The following is a 25,384-nucleotide window of genomic DNA, read 5'->3' on the forward strand; positions in this document are numbered from 1 at the left end:
TGTATGAATATTAACTTGCATTAATGTCTTATAAATTTCCTGGAGTTTTCAGTACAAGGGACAAGTTTCTTTGTAAATCATAAGACTAGCGTGAAATCTTTTCTATTTTGTCTGCATTCCTTACTTTCACGTTGCCAAGCAATTTAACCAGAGCAAATATTCTTCAATCTCATGATATCCATGGACTCCATTTTGAGAGAGCACGCCGGATTCCGGGATAAAGTAAAGAGATCTGGGTAGAACCTTGTCAACTCATAAGACAGCATTGTTGACTTCAATGCCGTCGGAAAAGGAACTACTGGAAATGGAACGACACGTTGCAACGGCAGACTATAGCTATAGCAAGTACGGCTCATTGCAATGAAGCGTTTCTGGTAGAATGATCTCACGCTGAAATCCTCAGAACTGGCGAGTAAGTATGATCAAAATCGACTGAATATTTTAGCGCAAAATAGCTACCTTCGCGGCTTCGCCTTTCATTTGATAATGACCCGTTCCCACTTTTTAAAGTTGCCACTTAAAAGTTGCAATTAGATTCATGAGAAGTTTGTACTTTTAATAAGAAGCGTTCTGTTTTTCTTCTGCTCCTGTTTAATTATTCAAGGAAAGTTAAATATACCTCAGATAAGGACCGCAAACTGTAAGAGAAGTTGAAACGAAATGATTATCACGAATTTTGACTAATACAATGTTAGAATTGCCTCAAAAACTCAAAGCGATCTTTTATCCCAAGAATAAAGAGCACCTTGTTCAAGGCTTTAACCGAACTCTAGCGAGCAGAGATCGAGAGGAGCTAGAACATCTATTCCTAGATTAAGCCATGCAAGATTATATGACGGTTCACTGAATTCTGTTGCGTATGACGCTCCAAGACCTCTTAACCTCCGAAAATTAGCAAGGTATTGTTCAACCTCGAAATTTTCCCTTTCCCTTTAGCAGATGACGGAAAAGAAAAAAATGTAAACACGGGTAGATCAGTGTCGCTTTCACACCATCAAGCATTTTGGGGGTTTTCAATTAATGCAGTTGATCAATAACTCTATCGCTAGCCTGTTTGTAGGCCGATATCTGTGACATAATTTCACTTTTGTGGATTAAAGGTAACTAAGGTATTTTCTATAGTGAACCTTTCTACGCAGTGAAGAAAATTTCGCTGATCAATTTGAATCAATTGTCGCAGTAGACGTTTCCGAAATTTTTTTAACCTGAGGGTCTTAGATTTCCATATCACAAAAAATTTTTAAGTTTAATCAAGTTTTATTTTCCACGCACTATACTTATGTGCAGCAAGAATATAACGAATCTTTATATGAATATTTGATTATTCATTAAGAGAAAGGCCAATATATATTTTAAAGCCCTCCCGCTTGTGACTTTTGTTTGAATGCACGTAATTCTTTGTTCTCGACGTTGTTATCTTTCCATCCTACGCACAAAGCTGTCTTTCAACACTGTTCCGACTTTTCCTTCATTCAAATTAATGCAAGAATCGTGATAGTCTCCCTCGCAGCCGTTTTTTTGGATGTCACGCAACGCTCCCCCAAAATGTCCGTTGCGTGACATCCAAAAAAAACGGCTGCGAGGGAGACTAGAATCGTGACGGCAGCAAACAGAGAAACGGAACCGGAAATGCATCGCATCAGAGGGAATTGTTAGATTCCCTGTCCTTTAACCCTTTAACCCCTAAGAGTGACCAGCATCTAATTTCTCCTTACAATATCACCCCTGAATCACACATTGAGGTCAGGAGAATTAAGGAAATGATCACCGACTGAAGAACCTTTGATTGTTAAAACGAATTCTCCTTGTCAATACCAAAGGAAATGTAGAGAGAACGGTGTGGAGAATATGTATGTTAATGATAGGGTGAAAAGCGTTCAGGTAGGAAAGGACAGATATGCTTTTTGGGTGGTGCTTCGATCTAAGGTGGTGGTGTTTGTTTAGGCCGGTATCTGGTGCGCGTTTACCTGAAGCTACTTCCTTAGGATAGAAACGTTCAATCGCTGCTCAATGAAAAACAAGGAAAAGCCCGAATTAGCTTTCGAATTAAGTGGTTTGGCGTGTGAGCTACTACTGGGGACATACGACACATGTTCAGTCTGTATAAACGCGGAAAAACATGTTCAACGCGTAAAAACTCTTTTAAAATTGCTTGAAGAGCACATAGCATAGGTCATTCTACTTGTCTATCAATTTGGCCACATTGGATTTGAAAGTACTATGGAACATACGTCGGATTTTCGTCCACTAACAAAACATTTTGTGAGAAATCCAACTCTAATGAATCTTTTTTTATCTCCTTCCAAACCTCATCGCGATGACACAGAGACTGAATCATGGGAATCATTGTTTCGAGAAAGAAGAAAAGTGCTCCAGTATTGACGCAGTCCTCATCCATCACCCATTCGCCTCCACCCGACCATTTTTCAGACAACGAAGATCGCAGACAGCATCTGTGTGACGTCATTGAGTTCGATAGCGATGATGAAAACGAATCGGATTCCGAGAAAGAGTTGGAAACGAACGAGAGCCAAAATGACTTGGACACCCAAAGAGATGATAAGAGCTCTGGTAAAAGTGAAGTCGGCGACCATTCCTCCAGTCATTCCTCGGGGTCAGCGGCTTCCGTAAGCTCCAAAGAGACTGACAAAGATGATCCAGGGGCATGCGCAGTGGGAAAAAATGACAAAGATTCATCGATTAAAGCATCGGAAGTTGAAGAGTTTACCATTATCTGGGAGAAAGCTCTTCTGGACGACTTAGCTATTAAAATATCTGACGATGTAAGGGTTGTCAGGATATTTACGAGTTCAACATTCACAGGTATTGATCAGGAGTGTTCCCTTAAATATTTCATTACTTCACCGGGGGCATGAACAATTACAACCTCATTCTCATGTTCCTGAGAACGAGGTTCAAAGAATTGCAATTCAAAGCAGAACTCAGCAAGCCTCAATTCCGACTGCAACTGGATTCATGATATCGCATCTATAATTATACCTTTTTACTGCTCCTAGATACTTTTGTGGAGCGTAACGCATTAATGGAGCGAGTGTACCCGCGACTGAAGTCCTACTGTCAGGAGAGAGGATATGACTTTCAAGTGGTGGACATGAGGTGGGGAGTCCGGGACGAGTCCACGGATGATCACATGACCACTGAGCTATGCATGAGAGAGTTGCGCGCGTGTCAGAAGCTGTCGACGGGACCTAATTTCATAGTAAGTTGGATTAAACTGTCAAACATAGTATTTCTCTGAAGTTACGTAAATTGATTCGTATAATTTTACTTTCAGACTTTTTTGGGGCAAAAATATGGTTATCGTCCTTTTCCAGTAAATATTTCTGCCCGTGAGTTTGAGGAGCTCCTAGACGCCGTTGAAAACCAAGACGATGTTGCCCTACTGAAACACTGGTTTTGGCGAGACGACAACTCAGTTCCCGCCCAATATATGCTACAGCCAATCACGTCATTGCTACCTCACTACAGGGACTACGCAAATGAAGATTTACGTAAGAAGGCGTCTGCCGAATGGTGGACGGCATTTGAGAGAATGCAAGTTATTTTGAGGGCAGCCGCTAACATCTCTCTTAAGGAGGCTGAGCGGCACAAGTATCATATGTCAGGTATTGTGCGAGCTTCCTTGGAGCATTTATTATGTCTAGCTGATATGGTATGCTTTTTAGTCACATAATCACGCGAGTGCCCAAGCAAAGGGCGTTCGTTAAAATAGGGTTACGTTTCACGAATCTTGTACCCCCTCCTTTGCAGCACAAATCAAGTAGAAGTAAGAGGGAGGTATTGTCACTCCTTCTAGACGGATGCCATTCCATCTGTCGTCCCTTCCTAAACGCGTTTGTCTGACAGTTTTTTATTACCAATTTAAACTCCTGGATGGGTAAATATCCTAGGAGATAAAAGTTTCTTGCTGTAGAACCCTACACAACCTTCCCCCCCTCCCCCTTCGTTCCAAAGCTCTCCTTTCAGAGTGCAGCGCGCGCCATAGCTATACTACCGCCTCTTCTAGCTAGTAGCAAGGGTTGCTCCGTAAAAATGCCACCTTTCGAACAATCAGTGAATTATTGCTGTAATATGAACTCTATCGTTATTAACCTAATCCCTGTAGTGACTGAAGACGAGATTCGCCGAGGGATATTAACAGCTACAGAACCAGAGAAACATTGTTTCTGGTTCAAAAGAGTCATCACCGATCTGCTCCAGAATGCACACGATCCTAATTCTGGCAAGTTTGTGGATAAGCCTTACGGAGCCGACAACTCCACTATTGACGAGTCTGCGCAAACGCTGTTAGAGAGTTTGAGAGAAAAAGATCTTTCAGCAGTCTTGCCAACAAAAAACATAATTCAGTACGATGTCAAATGGACCAGTGAAGGCATCAGCCCAGACGCGTCTACAGACCATGCGCAATATATTGAAACGCTTTGCGCCGACGTTTACAATGTTTTGACCGAAATGATTCAGGAAGCTATCGATGAGAAAGAAGGCGACGAAAGGGAAGACTCACTAAATAAAGAGATATTACAGCATGCGCTATTCTGCCAAAAGAAAGGCCTCGCTTGCCAAGGACGAGACGATTTTCTTCAGTCTGTGAAGTATTCTCTACTCGAGCGCAACGAAAAACGTACAGTTATTCTCCATGGAGAGTCAGGTTGTGGTAAGACGTCAGTTATGGCTAAAATAGCTGTGGAGGTCAAAAATTGGCTGGAAGACGACTCTGCAATCGTGGTGCTAAGATTTATTGGAACTTCTCCGGAATCATCCGACATCAGACTGCTACTAAGCAGCGTCTGTCGACAGTTATACAAGATCACAGATAATGATTCAACACAAATACCCGAGGTTAGTTAGTACTCTATTGCATTGACCTAAAACCATTATATAGGTTTAGTCATATAGACTCCAGCCTTTTGGGTGCTCTGGGTGCTTTGCTAAATTTCTTCCATCTGATTTTTCAAGAATTCGAGAGAAAATGAATAAATGCCAAAAGAGTACCTTACGTTTCATGATTATAAAATCGCAGAAGGGAGCCTTAGTGTTTTTTATTGTTTTTGGTCTGTGAAAAGTCTGGCACGAGAAATTTCGTACAATAACCGCCGCGGGCCCCTTACGTACTCAAATTTCTCACCGAGTAAAAACGTACGCGCTCCGCTGCTGGTGTCGTGGGCGTCACAGCCTACACCGATGGAACCAAGTTCCTTTCCTTAGTTCTCCGTAGTTTTTTCCCTCCTCTCGTTGCTCTCCCGCTAACCTGGCTCTATGGCCCGTCCCAACAAAGTGAGCACCTGGAGCAGGCTATTCCAACTCCTTACGTGGCCTCGATACGCATTTCATTGACGACACAAATCATTCGTGATTGCTCTAAATTTAAGCTGAGTATTGAAAACCATCACAGAACTTGCTCTTACTGTACGCTCTTTACCAACGTAATTGCAGGACCTTATGGAATTGCTGGAGTTCTTTCCAATGTGTTTAGAAGAAGCTTGTGCAATACGTCCTGTGGTGTTGATTCTCGATTCCCTGGACCAACTATCCGCTGGGGAAGGAGGAAGACGTTTGGATTGGTTACCCGGAAAAATTCCCGATGACTGTTACTTGATAATGTCCACCTTACCTGATTCGGAATACGAGTGTCTACCGCATTTGAAGGTAGAGAAGAGCTGTTCTCGTCTTTAAAAGTTGTCGATGGTAAATACCAGAGGAACACGGACAAACCCTTAAATGATCAATCAATCAATCAAGTTTATTGTCTTTACGTAAGGCATGGTTACCCAGTTGCCCGAGCCAGAGGCTCATGTATGAAACGTAAGACACACCCATACATCCCACCCCAGGGGAGGACATCCACCACACAGTTATCTCGCGCGTGGGAAATTAATGTCCTTATCCGAGAAGACTAGAATATCTATCCATTTCTTGATATCATAGAAAAGTAGCAAATTCTCCTCAATTATTTTAGGACCATGAGTATTGGTCCGGCCGGGGCTCGAACCCTCGACCTCCCGCACAACACAATCCGGTGCTCTAACCAATTGAGCTAACCGGGGGACGGTCATTATCACTTCTAATAACATTCCGCCTATTTTCGATGTATTTTGACCCCTAAATCTTAGACTGGCATCAAATGAAATTAAACTGAGTCGTTTCCCAAACGAGATTAACTCTTAAAATAATTATAAGACACATCTCCTGTATATTATGGAAAGAGTAAGGGTGATATTTTCTCTTGTAGCTACGCAGACAACAAAGACATTTATTTATCACTTTCACGGGTTTATTACGAATCAACTTAACGGCCTGCTCCCAGTTGGCTTGTTAGCTCAATTGGTAGAGCGCTGCACTAGTATCGCAGAGGTCAGTGGTTCGAATCCCGTACAGGCCTGATTTTTTTCAGGTCTGATTTTCGCTATTGCTTAAATAGCGCTATCTACTGCGAGGATCGTGCATCATATGTAAAGACATTTATGTTTTAGTCTAGTTTTTAGGCTCTTAAAGAAAACTCTTTTTTTGACAGAACTTTTTTCCAGAACGATGTTTTAAAGAGATACCCATCATCCCCCTGAATGAAGCAGATGACATTTTGGAGAGTTGGCTGAGGTCCAGTAAACGCACGTTGACACCTACGCAGAAGGAAGTGGTCTTAAACGCCTTCGAGGAATGTCCATTGCCCTTGTATTTAATGCTGTCTTTTGATCAAGCTATCCGCTGGAAATCTTATACACCGGAGGATGATGCAACATTAGCCTCTGGCGTGAAAAACGTCATTAACGACTTTTTAGAACAGGTTGAGCGTCGTCATGGAAAAATCCTCGTCAGCCACGCTTTAGCTTACATCACTGCCTCGAAAAACGGCCTTACTGAGCCAGAGTTAGAAGATATTTTGTCACTGGATGACGAAGTCCTCGATGATGTCTATCAGTACTGGACGCCCCCATTTCGCAGACTTCCTCCCCTATTGTGGAGTCGTATACGTTCCGACATTGAAGACTACCTCATAGAAAGAGGAGCAGATGATTCCCGAGTGATGTACTGGTACCATCGCCAGTTTACCGAACTGGCAACTGATCGGTACTTGGGTTCACGGCCAGCAGATATTCATTCAAAACTGGCAGACTACTTTCTAGGAAAGTGGTCAAACGGTGCTGAGAAACCTTACGTTGACAAAGATGGAAACAAAGTACTCAAGGATAGGTTGGTGGCCGGACAACCATTGACGTTCAGCAACGAGAAAGAAAAGAGGGCAGTTTTTAACCTGCGAAAATTGAATGAATTGCCATATCATCTTTTACACGCAGGCAATCTTGAGAATCTTAAGATAAACGCACTATGCAAGTTCGAGTTCCTTTTAGCTAAGCTTCGCGCAACTTCTTTAGAATCAATTCTGGACGACTTTACTGCCTCGCTTCTTCTGTATCCAGATGATGAAGACCTGGTCGTTTTGGAGAAAACCTTCCAGCTGTCATCCGCGGCTCTCAAAGCCGATGCTAATCAGCTGGCGCCTCAACTTCTTGGAAGACTGAGTCCACAACAAAACCGTGACCAAGCCGAACTCACTGGTATTCGCCTTCTCCTACAACAGGCGTATTCCTCATCTGTCCCTTGTCTGATTCCAAGTGACAAATGTTTGACATCTCCAGGCGGACCACTCATTTCTTCTATGAAAATACCTGGCGAATCTGTCTTCAAATGTTGTGGTTTTAGTTGTGATGGGAAAACAGCTTACATTACGTCTTCTATTTCTCAACCACTTCATATCCAGATATTGAGCATAAATTTATCAAATGGGAAAACACTTAGGAGGGTGACTCTTCCAGGATCGCTGGAAGTAGGAGTTGTGTGGTTAGTCCAGGGAAGCAGTCTCAATGAAGATCTCCTCCTGTTGGCAGGTTCCACCGATATTTTTCTCCTAAAGCCATCAACGGGACAAGTGCTACAGAAACTCGCAGCTCTCGTCGAGGAAAGCATGTACAATCCAATACCCCCTGTTTCGTTTGTGGATAACGAAACTAGTGTCATTGCCATAACAGACAAAGACATCAAGATATGGACAGCTGAAGATGGCAAAGTAGCACATAAGATTGATGTTGGCAAGATTCCCACCGATGAAGAGTACGGCACTATTGAAGCATCAGGCTGTCACGCGGTCTTCAGCCTCCACGGTTCTAAAAGTTTCACAGTGCTCAATTGTAGAACAGGAGAGATGGTTCGCGAAGTTGACGTCTTCAGCGAGGCAGATGCATGCTTTGTAGGGGAAATCAAAGTCACCTGCAAAGAGCAAGTGATCGTGACATCCTCAAAGAAAAATGGCCTTCGATTGTATGACCTCCACACCGGAGATTTTATCAAAGAAATATCTCAGTTTAGAATCAACAAAGGACTGCTTCGAACCCAGATAACAGCCGACGGAACAAAGGCTGTGAGTGTAGCTGACTACGAGATTTTGGTGACAAATCTAGAGGATGGAACAGTTTGCAAAACTCTGAAGAGTAAATCATTCGGAACACTTATTATTCACGTTAATTTTTTCACGAACGATGGAAAAGTAGCTATATCCCTGGCCCAGGATGACGTAATCCGTATTTACGACCTAGAGCAAGCGATTACAGAGGGCACTGAAGACGTTTCCAGTCTGTCATCAGACAATAAGGCCGTATCTTCAATTGATTCCATCAACTATCTAAACAGGGGAACAGATGGAAGACATGTCATTGCGACAGCAACGGTTAACAACTCCAGCCAAATTGCTATTTGGGACGCATTGACTGGAGTTATGGTGCGAGCGTTGAAGATTTTCCAAGAATTGCCACCCACCTCGATAAGAATGTATGATACAAGTCGCGCAGTTGGCTACATCCACGATCAAGACTATCTTCATTTTAGAGTTTTTAATTTGAAAGAGGGGAAGGTTGAAAGATATCTGCGGGGTAGAGCCTCCAAAAGAACGGAAGCGTTTGGGTTCATTGATGAGAACCACATCATTACTTTCTCGCAAGGAAGACGTAACCTCAAAGTTTGGGACATCAACGATGGACAGCTCGCAAAGCAATTTAAGTTTGGACAAAAGCATCGATTCGAAGACATGCTTATCAGCAGAAACGGAAGGGCAGTCGTTTGCAGTCAAATGAGCCAAATTGTTAGCCACGAGGAGGATACCTTGTCTCTCATTGCTCTCAACACGCAGTCAGGGGAGCATAAGGTCTTGGAAATTGAGAACACTCAGCTGTTGCTTTGGAATGGGTGCGTAGCAGACGACGGTAGCTGCCTGGTTTGTCTTTCCAAAGAGTTCAAGGCATTGCTATGGGATTTGACGAATGGCAGTGTAAAGAGTAAACTAGTTGCAGATGAAGAAAATCCAACCGTAATCTGCACGGCCATCTCAACAGCAAGCAAAGTGGTCCTAACCGGTCAAGGTGATGGGGGGATCGCAGTCTGGGACATTGGAAGTGGGTGTGTCCGTTACACGATGGAATGTGGCACTGTCGATTCTCTTTTTGTCACACAAGATGGCAAAGTGGCATTTTCGAACTATCGGTACACAAACAACAACATCGATGCATGGGACCTAGAGACAGGCTCAAAGCTCGCCACTTTCACTTCTGATTGGAAGCCGGAACGAATGACAATATCTGGAAGCCGGCTTGTGGTGGCTAAGGCAGACAAACCGGAACTGTTGATGTTGCGACCTCATATTCCTGGAAGTTCAGAAGATAGCAAGCCTGTTGATTCTCCGTTTGAGGACTGTCCGTTGGAAAGCGTCCTACAGGCTTGTCAAGGTTTGGTTCATGCCAAAGAAGAAGATGAAGATGAAGATGAAGATGACGATTCTGACAAGACTGATTTTCAAAAAACTGAGTTCACAAGAAAAGCGGTCCTTGCAAAACCCAACGTAATAATCGGTGGCGGAAGTTCGGTTTTTGCATCCAAATCTGTTGTCATTTCGGAACAAGTTTACCGAGACAACTTTATGTGAAACATCGCCGAAGTAGAAGTTAAGTTTGCTACATAATCGGTCATGGCACAAATTTTACGTACAAACCGGTGTTAGTTCTTGTTTTTAAATCGATATGGTCTTGTAAAGATTGCTCTGGTTGGATCGTTTAATAGTTAGGAAACTAATCTACATATCGTGCAATTTAACTGAAAGCCGTGAAAGGCCTGGGCACTAGAGCATACGGAAACCTTCAGATGGAAGCATACGAGGCTTACATTTTCCCAATTTTAAAAGAAATCATGAGGAAATAAATTCCCACAAATATTCCTAAGGGGATAATTATGAATGAACTGTTCAAAGGCGCTCAAACGCATCACTCAAAAACTAGGCCATTTTCGATATATTAAAATTCTAACATGGCGCCGAGGCTTGAGGGAATAAAATAAGTATTGGTAGTCGCATGGGGCCGAGTAAAATTAAGGATTAATATCACGCGTGTTTTCGGAAGTTGCTGAAATTGCCCGAGTCGCGCAGCGACTCGAGCAATTTCTGCAACTTTCGAAAACACAAGTGATATTAATCCTTAATCTTACGAGGAACCATGTGATTACTTGTTTATAATATAAGAGGCAAAAAGTTTTCTTACTGATCTCGCACAAAACGGGACGCCATTGTTACAAAACAAACAGAAATTTCTTTACCTTGGCAGCCGTTGCTAAGCGATTTTCAGCCAGTCATTTTCAAGTATTTTTGCCCGGGGCAATTACAAAAATTAAGAAAAAATGCTCTCTGTCTTGACCAATCACAATTCAGTAATTTTAGCCCTTTATACGATAAAAGAAATTAATTCTTCATCCCTCACCTCGATGTGATTTCTTTTGTTTCATTCCCCCAAGCATCGGAGCCAAATGTGAATTTTGATATATCGAAAATGGCCTATTCGCTGTTCTTTTCCTTTACTCGCACGGTCGAAGAGGGGTCATCAAAAAAAAAAAAAAACAGGTAACAGCATCTCAGTTTTGCCTGGGTTAATCTACTGTATTGAAAAATCAACCGACAAAAGAATATGGACCCTGCATTTTGTGGATTTACTAGGTTTTCGCTCTTAACGAACTTTCCAATAAAATTTGCTTCTGATGTAATTAAGGTTGCATTAAAAGATTAGAAAATAACGCCTTTTGTAGACTTTCATATTAACTCCTAGAAAGACTCATGCAACGAATAATCATGCTTCGATTCCTCCAACCTCTACTTCATGCTGTGAAGCTTGGAAAAAAAGCGAGGTTTTGACTATTGTTCTCTTGCCGAGGTTGAAAGCAAGCTAGTATCGTCTCCGTCTCTGACACCTTCGTAGCTGAGATCTTACGACCTGTCCTTATAGTTGGTTGGTAAATATTTCTCAAAATTTGAACATTACTCAGGAACACGTAATCTGCAGCATACAAAGAAGAAGGATCTAACAAGTTCCGCTTTGAACAATCGCGCGCGTTTCTAGAAGCAGATACAATTTACCTTTGACGCCAATGTTAATAACCTTGATCCATCTCACTGAGCAAACAGAAAACATTGTCAACGGATTATGCTGACCTTGTGACCTCAACTAAAAAGCGCCGCTTCGCGAAATAACCTAAGTCATCTTTGCGAGATCAGAGTTCAGGCAAACTTGAGCTGTTTATACACCTAAGTCTGTTCTGTGGATTTTTTCAACTGTGCTTAGAGAAGTAACAGCTGTAAACATGATTTGTGTCGTGACGTAATGTACTCTTGCATCCCGGAGTCACTGAGGGTGATCTTAACATCTTGTCGTCATGGTGTCAAAAACAGATGACAGCTTTTCATTATTTATTCAGTCACATTCTAATAATTATCAAATTTGATTCGCGTTTCAAACTTAGGAACTGGGAGTTCCCGCTTGTGGGTTAGTTTGTAGTTGCTGAAATTTATCGGACTCAGAATAGATCATCGTTTTGTTCCACCGTACGGTAATACCGGAGAGAAGTCTCTTCCATTTTAACGAAAATGTCAATTTTCAAACTTGGAGATCTGTAGTACAGGTAAGCGTTTAAAACCCTCTCTAACCGACAACTCGCCGATTCATTTGATTCTTTGCTATGAATGAGCTTTAATTTTCAAGATTTGATTATCTAGCTGGACAAATCGTCCATGGGCGTGAAAAACGGCTGACACTCCTCGAAAACGGACATAATGTTGAACATCTCTGCTTGAGTAAAGCATAGAGTTGCAATTATCTAATTTGAGAGAATTCAAGAGATGGAAAATTGTTTTATCGATCGGGGTAATTTTGTGTCGATGTGCGTGTCATGGTCGTGTGTAACACAAGTTAAATAGTAGTCTCACAATAAATAATCTTTACTTGAACTTACAACGCCTGTGACCGCTACAAAATCTCAAAATTAAATCTACATATTCACCATGTGTTTGCAAAAGTAATAGTTGCTCAGGTGAAAAATGCAAATGAGTTCCTTTTTATTTTTAGCTCGCAGCAAGTCACGCATTGTCTTATATTTGTCCAAAAGAAGAAAGAAAGAAAAAAGTAAAACGCACCCATATTTTTGTCTCTTGCATTTAATTTGTCACCGAATCTCTTTGATGATATGTACTTCTTTTAGCAAAGCATGCCCTACATAAAATGTTGTAGTTGCGTTATTTTCTGTACTGTGCTGAGACTTATTTAGAAGCTGGTTCATAATCTCCAGCAAAAACTTGACAAATCTGTTAAAATATATCGCTTTTCCTGTTCAGTTAGAGGTTACCATACTGCCTGACAATGGGAAGTGCTGTTTCCTTGATACGAAAGAAGAAAGTGACACTTCAACACAATGAGGTATGTTCATTAGCCTACGTGTAGTCGTACTGTTAAGGAACCTAAATCTGAAAAACTACTACGCTTAACCGAAATAGTTCTAGTCACACTTAATTGTTTTTCATTCGGGGACAACTTTTTCAAACAAACCAATGGTGTAGCCATGGGCACCAAAATGGGACCTAGCTATGCCAATCTTTTTGTAGGTTTTGACGAACGCCAATTTTTCAGCCAATACAACGGCTCCAAACCTTAACTCTACGGTCGCTACATCGACGACTATATGGGCGCTACCTCCTCTACCAGAGAGAAGCTGACTCAATTTATAACCGCAGTTAATTCTTTTCACCCGGCTCTGAGCTATACCTGGGAAATTTCTGACAATTCTTTATCCTTTTTAGACATCAAAGTTTCAATTGAAGGCAACGGTTTATGCACTAGTGTGTATTACAAACCTACAGACTCGAATAATTACTTTTTGTATTCGTCTTCGCATCCACCTCACGTTAAGAATTCCATTCCCTTTTCTCAGTTTCTCAGACTTCGTCGTTTATGTAGTGATGACTCTGATTTCCACCACAAATCAGAGTCAATGTGCCAGTTTTTCGATAAACGTGGTTACCCTGATTCTGTCGTTCAAGCGGGTTACCACCGCGCCCAACTTATTGATCGACATTCAGCACTACAAACGTCACAAAAGGAAGATTCTGACCGCATTCCATTCACTCTCACGTTTCACCCTCACAACCACTCAGTTAAATCCATCATTCTTAAAAACTTTAAATTACTTTAAAATGATCCAGAAACAAGCACTATCTTTTCGCAGCCTCCGCTCATTTCATTCAAACGCGACGAAAACATGGGCAATTTTTTGGTCAGAAGTTCTTTTCAGACCAATGACCAACCAGGCACTTTTAAATGCGCTCGTGTACGATGCAAAACGTGTCCTTTCATTCACAACACTGAGAAAATATCGGGACCCAAACGATCCATTAAGATCACCGATCACTTAACGTGCACCTCTGCCAATGTAATCTATTGCATAACTTGCACTTAAACATGAAAATAAACAATTTTTAATACAAGAGAAAAATCGAGTTTCCAGATGGGATTTGAACCCACGAGCGCTAGCTGATGTTTGGCTGTGTAGCCGCGTGATGCGGTTCCAGTCAATACCCACTAATTGACCCTTATTCACCATAAAATCTCCTGTAGCTCAGTGGTTAGAGCATCTGACTAGATCACGGAGGGTCGTGGGTTCAAATCCCATCTGGAAACTCGACTTTTTAACTTGCACTTATTGCAAAAAGATTTACCATTCTCTAATTCTTTCTATTTTTGACTACGGTGATATCATTTGGGGTGACAAACGATCTCCAAACCCAACAAAACAAGGCAGCTAAAATAATTCTTGACAAGGCCAAGTATTCTTCCGCCACCGATGCTCTTGAGTCCTTAAAATGGAGGCGTTTATATCAAAGACGACAGATGCACCGATGCGTTTTTATTTTTAGATGCTTGAATAACATTATTGAGTTTGATTTTAATTTTAAGCATAACACTGCCTTTCATTATTATAATACCCGCCAGTGTAACAAACTGCATCTTCCAGCTCCCAAAACAAACTGGGGAAAACAAAAACTAACATATCAGGCATCAAATGATTTTAGCAATCTTAATCCAGATATTCAGGAATCTAAATCAATTTTATTGTTTAAAATGAAAGTGCAGTCTTTATCGTAGTATTTGTAAATTACCAATTTTTCACCTTTTTACATAATCTTAAGTATTGTGATGTAGCAATTCTATCCCATTAGCTTATATATTTTCTCAACGTCTGTAACTTGTATTCATTTTTCCTTTATTAATTTATTTTATGTAGGGCCGTTCTGAAAACCACTTTTTGTGAGAACGCACCCTGTCTAAAGATTATTATTATTATTATTACTATTATTATTATTATTATTATTATTATTATTATTATTATTATTACATCGACGAAACAGCCAGAAGACTAGGTGACCGATTCCGAGAACACCTTCGCGACGTGGAGAGGAATGACAAGGACTCATCGAAACCAGTCGCTAGACATTTTAATTTACCTAATCATTCTAGGCAACATATGGCAATCTTCGGTCTTTCCTTGCACTTAGGTAGCACGGGAAGCCGTAAAAATCTTGAACAAAAGCTCATCTTTCAAACCGGCAGTCTAAATCCCACAAATATTAACGAACGCTTTTCATTGCACTAATTTATTCGTGTTTTTCTCGTTGCCATGTTCCCACCAATAACGTAGCTCTATTTTCTGCCTTTAAAAGCACACGCAACCCACAATTCCTCTATTCGCTCCGACGAAGGGCTAACGTTCGAAACGTCAGCTTTTATAATCGTAACGATGGCCAATTTACCATTTCAATTTTGTTGATATATTCAAATTATTTCGTTACCCCCACCGACGCAGCCCCAAACAGTTTCTTTAGAAACTATCAGCCTTTATTCTTGAGTAGTATTAACTGAGGCTACATAAAGATTTCTGTTACATGATTGCCTCTGAATAGGAATGAACAGAAGATATGAATTTGAAATATTTACCGAAACAAGTGGTAACGGTCTAAGTGACCTCTGATGAACAAAAGAGACAATCTTACGTATATGTGCACGATCCTTCGCAGTAAAGCACTATTTAAGCAATAGTGAAAATCAGACCTGAAAAAATTCAGGCCTGTACGGGATTCGAACCACTGACCTCTGCGATACTAGTGCAGCACTCTACCAATTGAGCTAACAAGCCAACTGGGAGCAGACCATCCAATTAATTCGACATAAACCCGTAGATGATAAATGATGATGTTGTTTCATAACCGCAGTTCATATATATGTATTTCAAAAGAGACAATCTGTAATTCAACAACATCATTGAGCTTAAGAAGATGGAGGGATTTAAACAGAGGCTCAGAACGGGATATTAGTTCAGAGAGATATATCATTCTGATTGCTTTTTTTCGGATAATAAATAATTGTCTCAGAAATGAGGGAAAGGTTAAACCCCAGACATGGACGCCATAAGCGAGGAATAGATAGATAAGGGAGTGATAAAGCATGACAAGAATATCTTTGTTGACAAAGTGTCTCACTTTAGACAAGATACCAACAGTTTTGGATAGTTTCAACAAAGAAAGACTAAGGAATCGTATCGATAAATGGACTTCTAAAGCCACCTTTCTTGAAGTGAAATGGTTTTAGACACGAGAAATCGCACTAGTTATCGCAAATCAAGAGAGAGAAACCATTTTGGGGGGCAACTATCAACTTAATGCAAAAAAGAACGGTTTGGCTTCGCGAAGCTGCTTTCATCAATGACAGGCCTTCAGAAAGTTAAGTGGCACTGAAAAGCTACGAAATTTCTTCTTAGCAGAGCAGTTTTTGATTTAGTGTCATCACAGTAATCCGGGATCTAATTAGTATTCTTGATTTCTTCGCGATGTGAGTAGTCAAGGAATCCCACACCAACTATTTTACCAATGATATGTAGAAATAAAACAAATCGTTACTTTGTAATCAGCATATTCCAGCGCATCAGAGAGTTAATGTGGTTTTACTCAGAGAACTTATTTCCCCCTTGAGGTGTATTCCTTTGTTCAGACTAGCTCGCCTAATGTGATATTGAAATACTCAATCTCAACGCCCTACTACGTATTTTGTAGGAAGAAGCTACTCAAGGAAAACGGGCGCATTCGACCAAATCGCACAGTGAAGGGGAATCCAAAAAGTAAGGATTCTAGTGCGGCTACGCAATTTGATACCCTGTAATGCTAAACTATCACTTTACAGGTCTTCAATTCTGTCCCATCTAACCTACTGTCATCTAGTATGGCACTTTTGTAATGCATCGGATCGGAGAAAGCTTGAGCGGATTCAGGAGCGAGCACTTAGGGCGGTGTACAAAACTAGATCAGCGTCCTATCAAGAACTGCTAAGTCGTGCCAAACTACCGACGTTGAACAATCGGCGCCTACAAGACATTACCACTTTGATGTTTAAAGTTAAGCACAGTCTCGTACCCGAGAATATTTCTGACTTATTTAATATAAATAACACTCAGTATAATACACGGAACAGTGACTTCGAACTGCCAAGATTCGAAACTGTAAGATTTGGTAGGAATTCTATTAAATATATGGGACCTCTCATCTGGTCGAAGTTACCAAGACACCTAAGAACGATAGAAACTCTAAATTCGTTCAAGAAGAACATAAGAAAAGTCGAGCTTTCAACTCTCGTTGAAATTTAAAACTTAACTAAATAACTTTATAATCTTTTTAATTATCTACTGTAAATAACTATCATCTACATATGTAAATGTATTTGACTTTTAAATTTTTTAGTGTCCCCCATTAGCTTATAGCTAAAAACATAGACACTTAAATAAAGTTTTTTCATTTCATTCATTCCTCTCAGGAGAGCTCCTCTCAGGAACAAATAGAACAAGCAGAAGAATCAGACAGAGAAGAAGAAAGGGAGAACGATGATGAACAAGAAGAAGAGGAGGAAGTAAAGTCATCGGGAGAAAGTGACACCAAAGACGACAGTGACAACGAAGAAAAATCAGATGAAGAGGAAGACAGCAACGATCAAAAAGAAGACGAGACTGAGGACGATGGCGATTGCGACGACGAAGAGAAGGTCAAGGATGAGAGGAATGGGAGAGATGTCAACAACGTGGACTCTGGGAAAGATCTCCCTTATACTGAAAAACTAAGGAAAGCCTTAATAGGTGACCTGGACAGCGAGTTCCCAGAGAACGTTAAAGTTGTGAGAATTTTCACGAGCTCCACTTTCACAGGTATTGTATTGTCATAACTGGTCAATCGACGGGGTGGTGGTGGGGGGGGGGCATATTCGATTCTTCAGACTGCTAAAATCCAATACTGTGAATCTCTGACTGTTTGATCATCAATTGCTTATAAATTTTGTACCAAATGAAAGTACTAAAACGTGTTAAAGACTAAGGAACGATATCGGAAAGACACGTTTTGCCTTAAAAAAGACGTCAGCCTGAGAAACGGTATAATGCCCCCCTCCAAAAAAAAACTTGAGCAACACTTTATGTTTGTTCCTTTTTTCATAAGACACCTCAGTGGAGCGCAACACATTGATGGAGCGAGTGTACCCCCGACTGAAGTCCTACTGTCAGGAGAGAGGATATGACTTTCAAGTGGTGGACATGAGATGGGGAGTCCGGGACGAGTCCACGGATGATCACATGACCACTGAGCTGTGCATGAGAGAGTTGCGCGCATGTCAGAAGCTGTCGACTGGACCTAACTTCATAGTAAGTTGGATTAAGTGTGGTACCATAAAAAGCTAAACAACATGTAGATATTTCACTTTCTAAAAGGCAGTTTTCACATCATTAGCTAACTGATTTTGATAGCCTTTTTTTTAAATTTGTGACAACAATTCTTTTTTCAGACGTTTCTTGGACAAAAATACGGTTACCGTCCCTTTCCTACCAAGATAGTTGCCTCTGAGTTTGAGAAGCTTCTTAACGCAGTTGAAAACCAAGACGACGTTGCACTACTGAAACACTGGTTTCGGCGAGACGACAACTCAGTTCCAGCCCAATATCTGCTGCAGCCAATCACGTCGCTACTGCCTCACTATCGCGACTATGCGAACGAAGAGTTACGTAAGAAAGCGTCTGCCGATTGGTGGACAGCATTCGAGAGAATGCAGGTTGTTTTGAGAGCAGCCGCTGACAAGGCTTTGGATGAGAAGAGTGAACGGCATAAGTATCACATGTCAGGTATTGATATGACTCAGGAATACAGTTTTTTATCATTCTCACCACATTTTGATGTAATCTGTGATCTGTTACTGAACATGCGGACTGCAACATGGAATTTGTTAAATGAATCATCGTCGCAGGCGAGCTGCAAAAAGGATTTTTTTAAATTGTTTGTCTAGATACTTTTCCACTATTACTTTCATCGCCGCTTGACTACAAGGATCATTTCTTTATTTGTATGACTCAGGCAGCTAAGGTTTTGAGTTGACAGTGAGAGAGCTCCCTCAAAGCATGCACAAAACGTTTTGACGTAGTTACGTTGATCACGCTGAGTACCTCTTATGGCCATGTAAGACGATTATTTGTATCTTCTTTCATAGTTACCGAGGACGAAATCCGAAGAGGCATCATAAACGCTTCGCATCCCTCAAACCACTGCTTCTGGTTTAAAAGGGTCATCACAGATCTCCACGCTAATATTGAGAATAAAAACACTGGGAAATTCGTCGACAAGACATGGGGAGCTAATTCATCGATAGACGAGACTGCTCAGGAATTACTCAACGTTCTTCGGGAGAAAGATCTTCCTCAAGTTTTATCAAGCGCAAACATCGTGAGTTATGACATCAAATGGTCCGAAGGTGGCGTCGACCCATCTATCTCAGACGAACATTTTCAGTACATTGAAAAACTTTGCAAAGATTTTTATGATACCTTAATTCAGATGATCAATAAAGGGATTGAGGAGAAGGAATCATCGGATGCAAGAGATGGATTCGCAGAGGAAATATTCCAGCATGGTTCATTCTGCCAGAATAAGTGCAAATCATTTCATGGCCGTAAAGAGTTTTTAGAGGCTTCAAGGGAAGTCCTGGTGAATCACGAAAACCATGCTGTTGTGCTGCATGGAGAATCGGGTTGTGGAAAGACGTCGATTATGGCAAAAATTGTCACCAAAGTGAAACAGTGGCTTGAAGACGACTCTGCTATAGTGGTTTTACGTTTTATTGGCACCACACCCGAATCTTCTGGCATAAGGCCTCTTCTAAGAAGTGTCTGCGTTCAGTTGTGCAGAGCGACCGGTCAGAATACTGAAGATATACCTGAGGTAACGTTTGCGATTATTGTACCCAATAATTGGGAGCGACAAGGAGATAATTGGTGTATCACGTACATTAGAGCTTAGAAATGTTAATTCCGATACCTATCGTTAATTATTTTTCAACTGTATTATTTTCATTCAGTCATATCAGTATCTGAAATTATGATTCAATATTGAATACTCGTGGTCTCAAAATAAGTGAGGAGAATTTGCTACCTTTCTATAATCAAAAAATGGTTAGATATTCTAGTCTTCTTGGATAAGGACAAATAAACCGTAGGCCCCGTCTCCTGCAGGGTTAGGGGTAGGAGACGTTAATTTCCCACGCACGAGATTACTGTGTAGTGGATGTCCTCCCTCCCCTGGGGTGGGATGGGTAGGAATTGGCCCTGAAAAGCCCCATGGGGAGTGGTCAAGTAACGTATGTATGTATTTATGTATGTATGTATGTATGTATGTTCTGTATTTGAAGATGTAACGTTAACATGAAAAATTAAATGAATTCAAGTGACATATATTAATATAGTATATTAACATAGTAACACTTAGTCTTTAGGGATGCCTCTCAACCTTGAGCTGAATAAAACAGCTGGCCTCAGTTGTAATGTTATCCAATGCAAATTTCATTATCCGTTGGACAGCACAGTATCTTTTGTTAAAACTTATCTTCTGGATAGCCATTTATCTGTTTCGTCTTCATTTACCCTTCGAACAACCTTGTCAGGGCCTTCTTTTAAGGTGAAACTGTTCCATTTTTTACCTAGGACATTAAATCCCTCAAAGACTATTTTCAAGAATGCCTGGAGAAGTCGGCTGAGGATCAACCTGTTGTTCTGGTGTTGGACTCACTTGATCAACTCTCTATTGACGACGGAGGTCGGCAAATGGACTGGTACCCAAGACATTTACCAAACAACGTCTACGTTATTCTTTCCACGCTACCTGGCGAGGAATATCAGGCCTTACCAAGTCTTAGAGTAAGTTATAAACGGCATCTGGAGAATTTACAGTGTTGTGCAAAAGTCGAAGTGTATAATCTAAAAACCCTTTTCTTTTAAGCTCAGAGTTGAAGTCCCAGGCGCGTAGCGTCCTATACACATATACGCACGTGCGTACTTGAAGTGACCAGAAAATTTTGAAATTTTTAGCAATTTTTTCTATATTTTCGCTCAGTTTACTTAGGCTTATAGATTATATGTACTTGTGCGTACTTGAAAAAATGACCACCCTACGCGCCTGAGTACATAACATATCTGTGAATAGGCCATTTTACAGTTGTGTACTTAGTTGCCAAGCCTTTGATTCAGAGTGAGGCTAAAGATGACCTTGTTGTGATAGAGACCTGTATCTAGTTAGCATGATAACAATGTGATTTACATTTGAAAGGCAGCAAGGTTTGTATCATAACAAGATCATCTCGTATATGTGCAAGATCATCTCTAGCCTCACTCCCATTCAAAGGCTTGGCAACCAAGCACACAACTGTAAAATGGACTATTAGGAGTATGAAGGTGTTGACGGTATTACTTTGCACATTGTAGACTATCCTTCCAAGTGAATGTTTTCTGGAAGTACCAAAGATTCCTCTCAATGAAGCAGACGTCATCCTTGACAATTGGCTCAGAGCAGCTAATCGCACAGTCCTACCGGATCAGAAAAACTACGTCATGGAGTCTTTTCAGAAGTGTCCCCTCCCATTGTACCTCAAGTTGGCTTTTGACGAAGCCCTGCGATGGAACTCGTACACTCCTTTCTCCGAGCTTTACCTGGAGCCATCTGTGCGGGAAATCATTGATGACATGTTCAGCCGAGTGGAAAGGCGACACGGTAAAGTTTTGGTCAGTCATGCACTGGCCTACATTACAGCATCCAAGAACGGCTTAACCGAGACTGAGTTGGAAGACTTGCTCTCGTTAGACGACGAAGTTCTTAATGATGTCTACCAATACTGGACTCCTCCAGTGAGAAGACTTCCACCGTTGCTATGGATTCGCATTCGGTCTGACATCGGTGACTATCTGATTGAACGAGGAGCCGACGGCACTCGAGTGGTATTTTGGTATCATCGTCAGTTCATCGAAGCCGCAAGAGAAAGATACTTGTTAGACGATCAAGCCATCAAGATTCACGCCAATATGAGCGAATATTTCCTAGGGAGGTGGTCTGGCGGAGTGAAGAAACCATTTCTCGACAAAGAGGGCAAAGAGATGTCCATGGACAGATTGGTACCAAAACAACCACTGATGTTTGACTCAAGTGAGGACAACGAGATATTCAACCTTCGCAAGTTGAGTGAGCTACCATTTCACTTATTTCATTCTGGAAATCTAGAACAAATGAAAGAAGAATGCCTTTGTAACTTCGAGTTTCTTCTAGCAAAACTCAGAGGAACCTCTTTACAAGTTCTCATGAGCGATTTTTCGTCCTACATTGACGCAAAACAAGAAGACAATGATGTGGATCTCCTTTATGAGTGCTTACAACTCTCCGCTCACTCACTCGCCCAGAATGGCAATCAACTTCCAACGCAGTTGATAGGACGCATGTACAACTTTTTAGAGAGAAAGGAACAGTACCCTGATGTGTACAAGGTCTTGAAGCAAGCGCTGAATTCTTCGACAGCTTGCTTTCTTCCAAACAGAAAGTGTCTGACAGCGCCTGGTGGAGCGCTGCGTTCTGCCATCGGATTAACGCAGTCTGGCACGGATGTCGTTAGCATGGCTAAAGATAACCGCACAATTGCAGTCTCAAGCCAAACATCGGATGGCCTTGTTGTTAGAATCATTGATTACGTTAGTAATAAAGAAGTAAGAAAGTTTACTCTTCAACAGCCCGCCGAGATGTATAGCACAAATTTTAACCAAATAAGTCAGAAGAATCCTAATTTGTTGCTGCTTGGTGGATCGTCCAAAATTTTCCTGCTGAACACTCTGACTGGACAAATAGTGAGAGAATTTCAAGTTTCCGATGACAATTGGTTCTCCTACAACCTTCACGCTCCAATTTCGTTTGCTGACGATGAAAACTTGCTGGTTGCTATCTGTCCGGATTCACTGAAGGTGTGGCAAGTAGAAAATGGAACACTTCTTCACAGTTTACCCTTGAAAGGAGTCAACACAGAAGATGAAATTGGTGCTATCGATGCTCGTGGGAGTTTTGCAGTCTACAACCTCCGAGGGAAAAACACTGTGCACTTCATTGATTTGAAAACTGGCCGAGAGGTGCGAAAGATCACCATTTCATACCCTAAAAGTAAAGGTTCCAAAGAAAAAGTCTTTATCAAGGAAATCAAAATAACATCCCTTGATCAAGTGGCTGTGATCCCATCCTCATTTGATAGTTTGCGATTATACGATCTCTCAGCAAACCTGATTCGCGAACTTACTAATTTCAAGATGCAAGAAGGTCTTCATCGAATGCAGATTACCGATGACGGCACGAAGGTCGTGACAGCTGATATGTTTGAAATCTGTATCCTGAACCTGGAAACAAAAGAAATGGAGCGGTGTCTTAGAAGCCCAATCTTTCGGATGCGATTATACACACGTGATGGAATCCACATATTGGCTGTGGGACAAGACAACATACTTCGTGTTTACGACAGAAGTCGAGAAGAGGATGACGAAAATCAAAAGGATACTTCCCTCAGTACAATTCAAGGCAACACGATTGCTGACCAAATCACAGCCATTTCGACCAGTTATGACCAACGCCATGTACTAACAACGGCCACCATTCAACTTCGGAACGAGCTAGCTGTCTGGGATGGGCTGACTGGTAAAAGAGTACGACGTCTAACGAATCTTATGTTGTTTCCGAATCCCATCCGCATGTGCACTGCCACCCGCGGTGTCGGCTTCATCTACGATCAGGAACTTCCACATTATAAAGTTATAAACTTTGCTGAGGGAAGAATTGAGAGAAATCTGGAAGGAAAAGCATGTAAAAGAATGAATGCGTTTGGATTCATTGATCAAAAGCGGATGATCTCGTTTTCTAGAGGAAGGCGATTCGTCAAAGTGTGGGATGTTGACAGTGGAAAAGTGGTGAAGGTGATGAAGTTCAAAGAAAAGCAACGATTCGAAGACATGTTGATCAGCAATAATGGCAAAACGGCTATTTGTTCACAAGCAAGTCAGATGACTCAGCACAGCAACAAAGAACTACCCTTAATCGTTATTGACACGACCAGCTTCAGCAGCAAGAACCTTCAGTACCAAGGCGAGCAGTTGAGTCTTTTCAACGCACGGATATCAGATGATGGTAATTATCTGGTCAGTCTAGTGGAGTATTCTCAGCCACTACTCTGGAACCTCCAAACTGGCCAGCTGGTACGAAAGCTGTTTGACCCGGATGCCTACGAAAGGGCCAGCACTGTCGCAGTTTCAGGTGCATCGATGAGCGCCGTAACTGGAACAGTTGACCAGAAGATCAAGATATGGAGCATTGAAAGTGGTGAGGTCTTGCGCAGCATAGATTCCCCACACGTCTCCGAGCTCTTTATTTCACCAGATGGGGAAGTCATCATTTCCAGATCTGATCAAAATCATGACTTTGACGCCTGGGACACGAAGACTGGGAAGCAACTGGCCTCATTCACCACAGATGGTTCCCCAAATCATGTGAAAATTATTGGAGACAGGCTTGCGTTGGGACTCGGCGAAAACCCAAATCTGATGATTATCCATTTGCATCGTCCTGCCCTGAAAGACAGAATGGAAGAAGAGAATTTACCGTCTCCATATGACGGTCTACCTGAAGAAGCAACCGTGGAAAACTTTCAAGAGAAACCCTCGAAGGATGACGGGATTGATGATGATAAGGATGACGATGACAGTTATATAGCTTAGAAAACCGGACCTGTAGCTGCCTAGTATAACCTCTGACAAAATATTTATGTTTTTTTTAAAGTCAGTTTACAGTGGGATAGATTGAAAAAGCAGGGCACGACTCTTCTAATTAATTTTCCCCTTGTCTCTGTAACGATTAATCAAACAATTGATATAGCCAGTCAGCGCTAACAATTTTCGTTTGCTTTTGTAAGCGAATCGTTTCTGTTAGTTCGGCCGTATTATAAGTTGATTGTATTATTCTTGTCAAACGACCTCCTCTCTAATTTTACAGCCTCTTGGGGTTTTTTTTAGTTCGTGCGGCAACTTCCATTTAGAGTGATTTGTAAAATGAGAGTCGTTTCACGAAATCAAAACGTTTTACTACAAATTCACAAGCAATTAAGGGACTCCACACTGTCGCAGTTTATCTCAGTTTCTGTAGCTTGGACCATTTTGCATTATATTTGCTTCCCCCGGATGAGATGGCTGTCTGTCACGTGGCATTCCTCCAAACCCCCCCTCCCCTCCGTCCCTAGGCTAGGATTTCGTCACACATCTCTGCTCATTTGCCGTTACGCCACTCTCCGTAATACCGAAAGTCAACTGGAATAAGAATTCTTAGGTCACACTTTTAAATTGCCACCAAACACAACACAAAAGCTGGGATAATAAATACGTCGATATCCTTCTACCTCAACATGGACAAGTAAGGGCATTCCTTGCCATATCATAGGTCCAATTTTCAAAAGGAAATTCCATAGTCATGCTCTTTGGTATGCAGGTTTCATTTGCACTTGATGCGAGCTTATTTGCGACCTCGTTTCTTAAACTTGCGGAGTAGATGCAGTAGGTGGTAAGAATAGCACAGTCTGTCGCTAGTCTGAACACG

The 25,384-nt window shown here is 41.5% G+C and overlaps 2 protein-coding genes across 3 annotated transcripts; both read left to right on the plus strand.

The window, feature by feature from the left end:
* Positions 1–8: 8 nt before the first annotated feature.
* LOC111327563 (uncharacterized) lies at positions 9–12,795 on the plus strand. Its single transcript, XM_022931777.2, has 8 exons — positions 9–412; positions 2,327–2,823; positions 3,018–3,220; positions 3,296–3,626; positions 4,127–4,860; positions 5,455–5,667; positions 6,533–12,003; positions 12,713–12,795. Exons 2-7 carry the CDS (start codon positions 2,337–2,339, stop codon positions 9,986–9,988), a joined length of 5,424 nt encoding a protein of 1,807 aa, XP_022787512.2. The 5' UTR covers positions 9–412; positions 2,327–2,336; the 3' UTR covers positions 9,989–12,003; positions 12,713–12,795.
* On the plus strand, positions 11,863–24,973 carry LOC111327412 (NACHT and WD repeat domain-containing protein 2). 2 transcript variants are annotated; one of them, XM_022931589.2, is made up of 8 exons: positions 11,863–12,003; positions 12,713–12,794; positions 17,232–17,616; positions 17,903–18,105; positions 18,246–18,579; positions 18,942–19,669; positions 20,428–20,640; positions 21,205–24,973. In XM_022931589.2, exons 2-8 carry the CDS (start codon positions 12,738–12,740, stop codon positions 24,511–24,513), a joined length of 5,229 nt encoding a protein of 1,742 aa, XP_022787324.2. In that variant the 5' UTR covers positions 11,863–12,003; positions 12,713–12,737; the 3' UTR covers positions 24,514–24,973. The 2 variants fall into 2 exon arrangements, with proteins under 2 accessions (XP_022787324.2, XP_088590395.1); XM_088734269.1 differs by having other exon boundaries at positions 17,247–17,616.
* The last annotated feature ends 411 nt before the right edge of the window (positions 24,974–25,384 follow it).

This window comes from Stylophora pistillata, chromosome 9, assembly GCF_964205215.1.
Source record: "Stylophora pistillata chromosome 9, jaStyPist1.2, whole genome shotgun sequence".
Lineage (NCBI taxonomy): Eukaryota > Metazoa > Cnidaria > Anthozoa > Scleractinia > Pocilloporidae > Stylophora > Stylophora pistillata.

Coding starts and splice junctions, on each gene's coding strand:
- LOC111327563 (XM_022931777.2), top strand. CDS start 2,337: ATGGGAATCATTGTTTCGAGAAAGAAGAAAAGTGCTCCAGTATTGACG. Junction 3,627..4,126: donor GCACAAGTATCATATGTCAG/GTATTGTGCGAG, acceptor TAATCCCTGTAG/TGACTGAAGACGAGATTCGC. Junction 5,668..6,532: donor AGTGTCTACCGCATTTGAAG/GTAGAGAAGAGC, acceptor TTTTTTTGACAG/AACTTTTTTCCAGAACGATG.
- LOC111327412 (XM_022931589.2), top strand. CDS start 12,738: ATGGGAAGTGCTGTTTCCTTGATACGAAAGAAGAAAGTGACACTTCAA. Junction 12,795..17,231: donor TGACACTTCAACACAATGAG/GTATGTTCATTA, acceptor CATTCCTCTCAG/GAGAGCTCCTCTCAGGAACA. Junction 18,106..18,245: donor CGACTGGACCTAACTTCATA/GTAAGTTGGATT, acceptor TTCTTTTTTCAG/ACGTTTCTTGGACAAAAATA.